The 12198-nt window shown below is 32.6% G+C and overlaps 1 protein-coding gene across 3 annotated transcripts in view; it reads right to left on the reverse strand.

The window, feature by feature from the left end:
• HECTD2 (HECT domain E3 ubiquitin protein ligase 2) overlaps positions 1-12198 on the reverse strand; it is a 62478-nt gene that overhangs the window by 25983 nt on the left and 24297 nt on the right. For all 3 annotated transcript variants that reach the window (XM_045567821.1, XM_045567820.1, XM_045567822.1), the window contains exons 3-6: positions 7786-7924; positions 6991-7093; positions 6188-6277; positions 1507-1571 (exon numbers count right to left, since the gene is read on the reverse strand). In XM_045567821.1, the coding sequence (XP_045423777.1) occupies positions 1507-1571; positions 6188-6277; positions 6991-7093; positions 7786-7924 (397 nt within the window). The remainder of the gene's footprint in view (positions 1-1506; positions 1572-6187; positions 6278-6990; positions 7094-7785; positions 7925-12198) is intronic.

Consider the following 12198-nt stretch of genomic DNA (forward strand, 5'->3'; position numbering starts at 1 on the left):
AAGCAACAAATACAGGTGTCCCAAAAGTTGCCATACATAGGAAAAATGGGAATTTGTAGCTAAATGTACCTTTATTTATAAAATATTCATTACAAAATTTGTCACAAAAAAGGTCAATTTTCTTAATGTACTAAGAGTTCCAAATAGAAAAATAGACAAATCGGCAACAAAAAAGGCAAAAGTATGTGGATAGTTTATAAAAGAAATATAAATAGCTAATAAATGACAAAGTGTTAACAACATTAGTATTAAGGAAAAGTACATAAAAATGAGATTCATTTTTCATTAATCAAATTAGGCCAAGTTTTGTTATAAGGAGACACTACTGAGGACTCAGGCCCTCTGCTGCTAGTAGTATACATTGTCATAACTGTTTGGAAAGTAATCTGGCAGAATGTTTTAATTGTCGTAAAAAGCTTACCTTTTTTTGCAGTAATTCTACTTCTAGGAAAATTATAGATAAACACTCAGAAAAGAAGATTTTTATGCAAAATCACTGTGGCATTATTCACATAAACTCCATTCTTGAAGAATGGTTAGGTAAGTTACTGTACATTCATATTCTAGGTTATTAGGCAGACATTAAAAAGGTGGTTTAAGAAGGAAAATGCAAACTAATTACCAGAATTATATATTAGGAAAAATACTGTTAAAAATTACATGAAACTATATAGAATGATTTCAATTATTTTAAAAAGATGGCCAGGAAAAAAACCATATTAACATTTTTACTTTCTTCTCTATACTTCTCCACCTTCTCTATATTTTCTATAATAAGAGTAAATTTCTTAGCAAACCAGAACAATGTTATTAAAATATATAGGGTACATTTAACATTACATTTAAAAGTTCTAGTTAGGTATTTTTTTTTAAACTGGGCTTAGTATAAACATCTGAATTATAATTTAATGGCATTCCTTTGGCTTTAATAGAAGCTATTATTTAAATAATAAACTATTTAATATAAATTTAAATGCTACGTACTTTTAAAAGTACATATTTTGTTATGCACATTCATAGTTCAAAACATGATCAATTAAACTTCCCAAAATTCCTTATATAAGGATCTAATACTTAGTTATCAGAAAAAATAATATTTCAGTAGCTAGCCTGGGGTTTCCTTACATTAGAAATTAGAAAAATATTGCTCTGGCTACCAGGAATTCCAAGGCCAAATTTAATGCTCATTATTTCACTTAGGTTACTGATATAAGTACCCATCCAATTTTTGTACAGTACATAGATCTGTACACAAATAATTGTGCAAACAATTTTAAAAGATTCACAGATCTTCTGATGCCTCTCTATGATTCCTCCTGAGAAGTCACAAATCTCAAGTTAAACAGCTTTGTCATAAATGGTTTATAATTCCTTTCTTATCTATGTTATTATAACTCAACTAAAATCTTTTCTGAGTAAAATATACATATATTAAAGATATATGAGATGTGTAAGTTAAACACCTATACTGATTAGCTGAATATTGTAAATATTGACTATAATTACCCTTTCCATTCTCGTAACAAGCTGTTAATGATTCCCTTTAATACTGTCTTCTGAATGTCTTGAGGCTGTAGGCAAAAGAAAGTAATAAGGTAATTAGGATTAGCTACTTAGATGGCTTATATGTTAATTATATATACAGATCTGTTTTAGCAGTTTAATATCAAACCTGATGAGTAAGGACTGACACTTATGGAGGTATCGATTTTACATTGAGAACTCTAGGGAGCACCAATGACATAAGATTACAAAGAGAATACTCCCTGGTGTGTGCCATGTTACAACCTGCCCAAACATATATGGGGTCCTTTGATGACCAACAACAGTTTATATAATTGAAAAACAATTTCATTTTCTCTGACTTAACAGGATAAAATCATGAACATGAATCCAAGAGTAGCATGTTTATCAATATAAAATGACTGCATATATTTTGCATATATTTAGTTCTATCAAGCTACAATTCACACTTAAACCCACAATTCATCATTACGTGCAACCAAATTATGTTTAATCAAAAATATAAGATAAAGATTTTTTTCATTTAAGGACAGATTTTAAAAAGGCATAAGATAACATTACTTTATATTATAGTTTAATAATTCAAATACTGAAAAAAAACTTATTTACTACCAAACATCTCAAATAAGAATAAATTAAAATGAAACACATCTAGATGTACTTTAGCTTACAATAAATAATAGAATAAAAGCTTCATTAACTGAAAGCTTCAAATAATCAGTAAAATTTCTGTCATGTTGTTATATGAAAGAGGCAAATACCAAAAAAACAAACATATATTATTAATTTATTTAAAACCACAATTGTAACTTCCAAGACATATCTGTCAGCACTCATTCAGCCTAGCTTTTATGTTATATACATATATATTTAATATATCATTCCTTCTCTTCCTCTGTTTACAATAACCCTTCGCAATGAGAAAGCAAACACAACTCCTGCTCAACCACTTATTTAGTGCTTGCACCTGTGTAACAAAAGCTGCAGGAGAAAAATCAGATGTACTAACCAGTGGACAAACTTTTAAGTTTAAGACCATAAATCTCAAAAGGACAGTCCTCCATTTCTCTAGTTCATGTACTTCCCTACTCTCCAAGAAAATTATATTTCAAATCTCCTCATTCAAATCTCCAGCACCTCCTACAGAATAGTTTTACCACCCTAAAAATCCCCTTCTTCTCCTCCCTCCCCCCAAGCCCCTAATATTTTTACAGTCTTTATAGCTTTGCTTTCTCCAGAATATCATATAGTTGAAATCATATACTATGTAGCCTTTTAAGACTGGCTGCTTTCACTTAGCAATATGCATTTAAGGATTCCTTATTTTTTTGTATGTGGCTTGGTAGTTCATTTCTTCTTATTGCTGAATAATTTCCATGGTATGGATGTACTACAGTTTGTTTATCCCTTCCCCTATTGAAGGACATCTTGGTTGCTTCCAATTTTTAGCAATTATGAATAAGGTTGCTATAAACATTTGTGTGCAAGTTTTTGGATGAGCATAAGTTTTTAACTCATTTGGGTAAATACGTAGGGGCACAACTACTAGATCATATGGTAAGCTTACGTTTAGCTTTGTAAAAAAATGAAAATATAACTTATCAAAATGTGTGGGATATAGTAAAAGCAGTGCTTAGAGGGAAATGTATAGCATTGAATGACTATATTAGAAAAAAAGAAAGATCTAAAATCAATAATTTAAGCTTCCACCTTGGAAAACTAAGAACAACAGAGCAAAGCAGCTATTATCAAAAAGTCAAAAAAGTGTGGATGTGGTGAAAAGGGAACACTTATACACTGGTGGTGGGAATGTAAATCAGTATAACCTTTAAGGAAAACAGTATGAAGATTTCTCAAAGAACTAAAAGTAGATCTACCATTTGATCCAGCAATCCCACTACTGGATGTCTAGTCAAAGGAAAAGAAGTCATTTTATAAAAAAGACACCTGAACCAATTCACAATTTCAAAGATACGGAACAAACCTAAGTGCCCACCAATGGATGAGTAGATAAAGAAAACGTGGTGTGTATGTATACACACACACACCATGGAATACCACTTAGCCATCAAAAAGAATGAAATAATGTCTTTTATAGCAACTTTGATGGAACTGGAGGACATTATTTTAAGTAATCCAGGAACAAAAAACCAAATACTGCATCTTCTCACTTGTAAGTGGGAGCTAAGCATTGGGTATATACACGTTCATACAAAGTGACTTAATGGACATTGGAGACTCAGAAGTGGGAGGATGGAAGGGAGTTGTGGGATGAAAAATTGGATACAATGTATACTATTCAGGTGACAGGTATAATAAAGCCTAGACTTCTCCACTATGCAATTTGGCCATGTAACCAAAAAATGTGTACCCCCAAATCTATCTAAATAAAGAAAAATAAAATAAAATAGCCAAACTCACACACACAAAAAAAGAAACATGAGTCAAGAATTCCAATAAAACAAAAAGTTACAAAAGACGGAAAATGAAATCATTTACCATAAGACTCAACTGAACACAATACATAGCTATAATAACGTAAAATGTGAATATCGATATAACCAAAAAGAGTTTTGTAACACCATTGGGAAGTCGGGAAGAAGAGAACTGTCTATATGTGTGCATGTGTGCCTGGGCATGTGCACGTGTGTACATTTGCACGTGTGTGTATATCTGCATATATAGGGTGAGTTAAATGGATATAAAATGAATATCTCTCATGGCAAGAAGTCAACATAAAATCAAAAACTCCAGAAAAAAATACACATTACTTTGAATTATGTGAGTTAGTATTAGAAGAAACAACTAGAAACATTTGCTACATTTGCTTCAGAAGCCTGAACACACAGAGAGAGGAAAGAATGGGTAGGACCTGCTGTTTTCATGCTAAGCTTTTTGTACTATTTGACTTTTTAAACTTAGTATATGTAACACTTTGACTTGTTTTTTAAAAGGACATAAAAAGCTCAGGAAAATATTTGTGATGTTTCTGGAAATGAGTTAACAGACATTAAGTTTAAAAATAAATACTACTGACTGTATTTGTACTTATGATGCTGTCCTGGAAAGACTTTTACAATTTTTTAAGAGTGAGAATGGTTGCAAAAGCATAACAAAATTTTAGTTTTGCCTATATAGAAACATATTATTTATTTGGAAACATTTTAAATATTTAGAAAAGTATAAGGGATGCAATATACATACATACATATATATATATATATATATATATAGTACCCTCCAACCATGAGTAAAAAAAAAAAAAAGTGAACATTAAAAAAAAAAGGACTATCATGAACAACTCTATGCCCACAAATTTGATAACCTAAATGTGTCCTTGAAAAACACAATCTACTGAAATTCAGACAAGGAAAAATAGATAATCTGAATAGTTCTATGTCTATAAAAGAAACTCAATCAATAACTAATAACCTTCTAAAAGAGAAAGCTCCAAGCCCTGATGGCTTTACTGGTAAATTCTACCAAATATTTAAGAAAGAAGTGATACCAATTCTTTACAATTTTTTTCCAGAAAATAGAAGCATAGAGAATACTTCCTAAGTCATTCTGTGAGGCCAGCATTACTCTAATATCCAAATCAGGGAAAGACAGTATAAGAAAGGAAAATTATAGACCAATATCTCTCATGAACATAGATGTAAAAACCCTCAACAAATGTTTAGCAAATTGAGCCACAGATTTATAAAAAGAATTATATAACACAACCAAATGGGATTTATTCCAGGCATTTAAAAATTCATTAATGTAATTCATCACATCAACAGGCTAACCAAGAAAAATCGTATGATTATATTAATGGATACAAAAGAAGCATTTGACAAAATCTAACATCAGAGTTCATGATAAAAATTCTCAGCCAACTAGAAATAGAGGAGAATTTCCTTAACTTGATAAAGAATATCTACAAAAAACTTAGATAGCTAACATCATAATTAATGGTCAGAAAGTAGATGCTCTAGGTTCATCTTATACTTTCCCTGCCCTCAGTGCTGGAATTAGATATTTCTCCAGGGAAATGGTATTTAGAAACCAACATTTGTACACTAAAGTGCTCATTGCTACTTGTACACTAATCCTTTTTTGCTTGTTACATCATGTTTCACTTACTCAGCAAAAGGAAGTAAGTTATTTGATTATATTGGAATTGCATTGATTCCATAGAGTGGTAGTTCTCAAACTTTAGCATGTATCAGAATCACATAAAGGGCTTGTTAAAATACAGAATTTCAGATTCCATAGGTCTTGGGTGGAGCCCAAGAATTTTCATTTGTAACAAGTTCCCAGTATATGTTGATGCTCCTGATCCAGAGACCACATTTTGAGAACCCCACTGCTATAGATCAATTTGTGAAGAACTGACATCCTTTCAATCCATAAGAATATATCCTAATTACCTAGATTTTCTTTAATTTCTCTCAGTAATGTTTTATAGTTTTCTCTGTATTATGCATTTGTTAAGAAAATGAAAGAATAAAATAATTTAACTTTCTGAGAATTCCAACAAAGCTTACTATAAAATTATACCAAATTTCCTAATGCAATTATGTTATAAGGTGATTTTTACAATATTTGTGTGGCTGCTTTTGAAATACAGAAGAGGCACAGAATTATACTATTTGCATGTATCCACAACAGTACTTACCGTATTAAGTAAGGCATCATATACAGCATTCACAAATTTAGCATTAATCCCAGAGTCTTCAATGGTATTAAATGAGGCAGTGGCATCTTTCTGTAAATTTAATTGAAGAATTAAGTGTATATATCACTTTAAGGACTATTTTTAGTAATATTTAAACCATACTACTCTTTCATAATTTCTAGTATTTTTTAGTTTGATGATAAAAAAGAACTGTTAGGGCAAAATTGCTGAAAATAAAAATGAATGTATAGGAATTATTTTAATAACTTTCTTTTTTAAAAGTGAAAGAATGGAATCAAACATTAACATTAGTATTATTAAGTAATGATATTTAAGATATCACATATAATATCTGTGATATGTGTAATTTCATAAATCAATACATATACAATATACGCTTGTTTAAACATTTAAGTAAATATTGGGTAGAAAATAAGTAAATTTTTTGAGACAGAGTCTCGCTCTGTTGGCCCAGGTAGAGTGCAGTGGCATCCTCATAGTTCACTGTAACCTCAAACTCCTAGGCTCAAGCAATCCTCCTGCCTCAGCCTCCAGAGTAGCTGAGACTACAGGCATGCGCCACCATGCCTGGCTAATTTTTTCTACTTCTGATAGAGATAGGGTCTTGCTCTTGCTCAGGCTGGTCTCGAACTTCTGAGTTCAAGCAATCCTCCCACCTTGGCCTCCCAGAGTGCTAGGATTACAAGTGTGAGCCACCGTGCTTGGCCTGAAGTAAATTTACCAAATCTTTTTTGGAAAATTTAAAACAAAGCGAATGAAAGATGTGTTTTATGTATTATTACCTTAAATGCAGCATTTAATTCTGGGAAAGAATCAAACGTTTTTAGATAAAAATCATGTATTGCTTTCCAATCTCCTGATGACTTAACTTTTTCCATATCTTCCCTAAAATGAAAAATATATTAACCACATATAGATAGAAATATTATTCAAATAAAATAGCATTACATTTTTACAAAGAAATGTCACTAAACATGAAACTTGAAATACTAAAACCAAATACAGAAATATTCTAGTTAATGTAAATATAGTTCCTGAATTCACAATTCTTAATTGGATTAAGATAATCCAGCTTCAATTTTCCCATTTACCTGTTTGAAAAAAAATTCACTCTTGACATGTCTCTTCCAATTAGCATTCTTTTTCCTTCCCTTGATAGCCAACCTTCTGAAGATTTACATTCGTCTCTACTTTCTCATTCCCACTTAATCCTTCAAACATGCATTTGGATTTTCTGAACGGTGATAATATGTATCACATAGTAGAGAGGAGCTCTTATTTAAAATGGCAACATTCTATTATTATATCACTTTTATCTCTTTTTGCCTGTTTTGACTCATGGTCTCTGAATTGGTGTTTCCTTTATTTTGCTGCAATATATCTAACCATTACCTGTTATTCATACATTTGTTTTCCCTTTCAACTTGACAAATCTAGTCTTTTGGGTCTTCACTCTTGGCTAATACCTTATAATGATCTATATGTTCAATCAATTTCTCACACAGATATTAAATTATATAAAGCGCTGATATGTAGATAACTATATGCCTACATATAAATATTGAGTTAAAACTTACTGAAAGTCTTTCATAGTTTTGGGCTGGATTGGAAGGACAGGTTCTGGAAGGGCTGGAGCTTTCGTTTCAGATGATAATGAATCTATAGAGATACGCTGTTTTTGTCTAACATCAAGGCAAACTGGTGGTGGGTCTCTCACTGTGAAGTATAAAAAAGCATTCAATGTAATTAATCATAAAACTTTTCCAAATTATAAAATGTCAGGTTAATTCAATGTAAACAGAAAACAAATAAATTACTTTGTACCACATTCACTTTGGGATCATAGAAGAGAAAAACCAACCATAGGTAAGGGTGCTTACTGGAGCGCTTATTCCCCCAAACCTCCACTTCACCCACAACAGATATTAAGCTGTACCTTACATTAATGTGTATGTTTAATATAGAGCTTCTTCCCTTTCTCCTTCTCCCCCAAAGTTGTCTATCAATGTAATTTGGCATTTCTTTCCCCTCCTCCCTTCCCAAAAGTTGTCTTTCAGGGAATATTTCAATGAGGCTCAATGTTTCTTAATGTTTATTAGCTTTTTGAATATAGTCACACATTGCTTAATGATGGAGATATGTTCTGAGGAATGCATTGCTAGGTAACTTCATCACTGTGTGAACATTATAGATTGTACTTACACAAACCTAAATGGTACAGCCTACTACAGACCTAGGCTATAATGGTATAGTCCATTGCTCCTAAACCACAATCTGTACAGCATATTACTGTACTGAATACTGTAGGCAACTGTAAATGGAAAGTATTTGTGTATCTAAACATAGAAAAGACAAAGTACAAATATAGCATTATAAACTCTGGAACCACCATTGTATATGCAGTCAGTCCTTGGCCAAGGCTTCTTTATACAGTGCCAACCAAGAAGGTTGAGGACCATTGCTTTACATCACTTTGTGCCCACATATGCCCATTATTTAGCTCCACATTATTAGTGAGTATATGTGGTGTTTCTTTTTCCATTTAGGAGATACCTCACTTAAGATAGTGGTCTCCAGTTCCATCCAGGTTGCTGCAAAAGACATTATTTCATTCCTTTTTATGGCTGAGTAGTACTCCATGGTATATATACACACATTTTTTTCTTTATCCACTCATGAATTGATGAGCACTTGGGCTGGTTCCATATCTTTGAAATTGTGAATTGTGCTGCAATAAATATTCAAGTGCAGGTGTGTTTTTGACAAAATAACTTCTTTTTCTTTGGGTAGATACCCAGTAGTGAGACTGCTGGATCAAATGGTTTAAGTCTACATTTATTTCTTTGAGGAATCTCCATGCTGTTTTCCATAGAGGTTGTACTAATCTGTAGTCCCACCAACAGTGTATAAGCATTCCTTTCTCTCTGCATTCACACCAGTATCTATTGTTTTTTGACTTCTTAATAATTGCCATTCTGACAGAGGTAAGGTGGTATCTCACTGTGGTTTTACTTTTCATTGCCTTGATGATTAGTGATGATGAACATTTTTTTCACGTTTGTTGACCATTTGTCTACCTTCTTTTGAAAAACTTCTGTTCGTGTCTTTTGCTCACTTTTTAATGGGGTTGTTTGTTTTTTCTTGTTGATTTGTTTGAGTTCTTTACAGATTCTGGATATTAAGCCCTTTGTTGGATACATATTTTTAAAATATTTTCTCACATTCTGTAGGTTGTCTATTTACTCTGCTGATTATTTCCTTTGCTGTGCAGAAGCTTTTTAATTCAATGAAGTACCATTTGTTTATTTTTGTTATGACTGTATCTGCCTTTGGGGTCTTAGTCATAAATTCTTTGCCTAGCCTGATGTCTCAAAGAGTTTTTCCTACATTTTATTCTAGAATTTTTACAGTTTCAAGTCCTACATTTAATTCTTTTATCCACCTTGAATTAATTTTTGTATATGGTGAGAGATAAGGGTCCTATTTCACTCTTCTGCATGTGGCTATCCAGTTTTTCTAGCACCATTTATTTGATAGGGCTTCCTTTCCCCTATGTATGTTGTTGTCTGCTTTATCAAAGATTAGTTGGTTGTAGGTAGATGGTTTTATTTACAGGTTCTCTATTCCGTTCCATTGATCTATGTCTCTACTTTTAAACCAGTACCATGCCGTTTGGCTACTATAATTTTAAAGTATAATTTGAAGTTAGGTAATGTGATGCCACCAGATTTGTTCTTTTTGCTTAAGATTGTTGTGGCTATTTGGGCTTTTTCATTCCAAATGGAGCTTAGAATTATTTTTTATAGATCTGTGAAATATGATGCTGGTATTTTGATGGGGACTGCACTGAATCTATAAATCACTTTGGGCAATATGGACATTTTATCAATGCTGATTCTACCAATCCACAAGCATGGGATGTTTTTCCATTTGTTTGTGTCATCTATAATTTCTTTCATCAGTATTTTGTAGCTCTCCTTGTACAGATCTTTCACCTCCTTGGTTAAGCATGTTCCTAGGTATTTTATTTTCTTTGCAGCTATTGTAAATGGTATGGAGTCCTTTGACTCTCAGCTTGACTGTTATTAGAATATACAAGTGCTACTGAGATGCGTACATTGTTTTCATAATCTGAGACTTTGCTGAATTTATTTATCAATTTTAGGAATCTTTTGATGGAGTCTTTAGGGTTTTCTAGATACAAGATCATACTGTCAGAGAACAGGGAGAGTCTGACCTACTCTTTCCTAATTTGGGTATCCTTTATTTCTTCTCTTGCTTAATTGCTCTAGCTAGGACTTCCAGTCTATGTTGAATAGAAGTGATGACAGTGTGCACCCTTGCCTTGGTCTGGTTCTTAGGGGGAATGCTTTCAACTTTTCCCCATTCAGTATGATGTTGGCTGTGGGTATGTCATATATGGCTTTTGTAATTTTTATGTATGTTGCTTCTATGCCTAGTTTGTTGAAGGTTTTTATCAAGAAAAGGTGTTGTATTTTATTGAATGCTTTTTCTGCATCTATTGAGATGATCACATGATCTTTGTTTTTGCTCCTGTTTATGTGGTGAATCACGTACACTGATTTGCATATGATGAACCATCCTTGTATCCCTGGGATGAAACCCGCTTGATCATAGTGAATTATCTTTTTGATGTGTTGTTCAATTTGCTAGTATTTTCTTGAAGATTTTTGCATAAATGTTGATCTGTAGTTTCTTTTTTTGTTGTGTCGTTTCCTGGTTTGGGTTCCAAGGTGATGCTGGCTTCATAGAATGAGTTAGGGAGGATTTCCTCCTTCTTGATATTATGGAATAATTTCTGTAGAACACATGCCAGTCCTTTGTAGGTCTGGAAGAATATGGCTGTGAATCCGTCTGGGGTGATACTTCTTTTATCGTATATTAAGTTCTTTTATATAGTGGAGCATATTATTGGCTATTTATGATTCAACTGACATGCCTGTTATTATACAGTATCACACAATTTTGTTAAGCTTAATAAAATCTATCAATATCTGGGAAGGCAGTAGTCTTGGGATTTTGGCAGAATCTGAAAGTGGGGAGATTCTTATAAAAGTGAAATAGTAATATCAAGGCCAAGAGTATTATAGGGTGAGGTTAGAACCAGAAGCCCAGATGGGATTTATTTTTAATACAGAAGGTAACTTAAATTGAAGAGTAATACAGAATGTTAACAAATTACGTTAATGGAACTTGAATCAGAAAGAACGGCAGAATCCTTTGCTCACATTTGTGAATGAAAGCCAAACTACAGGATATGACATTCAGCTATTAAGAAAAGAATAACAGCTCACAGCTGCTCTCATGTCACTGAATATCAAGGCATTGTTTCCAGGGACAGGCTTTCTGCCTGTTCTCACAGATGGCTATTAAAATCTAATTCAAAAAAGAAAAATCAATAACTATGGTGATGAGAGATTAATAAAATCTCAAATTGAACTGATATTATAAATAAAACAGGCAAATCTCTGTTCTATCATATGCAACATTTTCTACAATATAGAATATTGTAATATACTGAAAAAAGCAAAAATATATTTATCAGTGAAAACCTATCATTTAGGTTTCATTCAGCCAATACTTGGGAACACTCTGTGCTAAATTGATAAGTAGTAATCATTTTCCCTTTCTGTTAATATACTGTTGCCAATTTTAGTTGGTTGCTTAGAAACATTAAGTAAAACACTTGAAGCCAATGCTAGAAGATTAAGGGCTGTGGTGGGGGCTGGTAGTATATTAAAAAATATGAAGATCATAAAACTGCAAGTGTATAAGGGTATGAGATTATCAGCCAAATTTTGCCACCTCACTGATTTCACAGGCTGACTCTAGCTGGAAACTAGTAATATGTAGCTTTCCACAACTGCAGCCACCGAAACCAAGACTGGTATTTTAAATTGGCCACATGATTAGGAGACTGATGATTGTTCCTGGCTATCCAGCACAGATAGCAACAGCAGAATCAGAGA

This window comes from Lemur catta, chromosome 14 (assembly GCF_020740605.2).
Source record: "Lemur catta isolate mLemCat1 chromosome 14, mLemCat1.pri, whole genome shotgun sequence".
Classification (NCBI taxonomy): Eukaryota; Metazoa; Chordata; class Mammalia; order Primates; family Lemuridae; genus Lemur; species Lemur catta.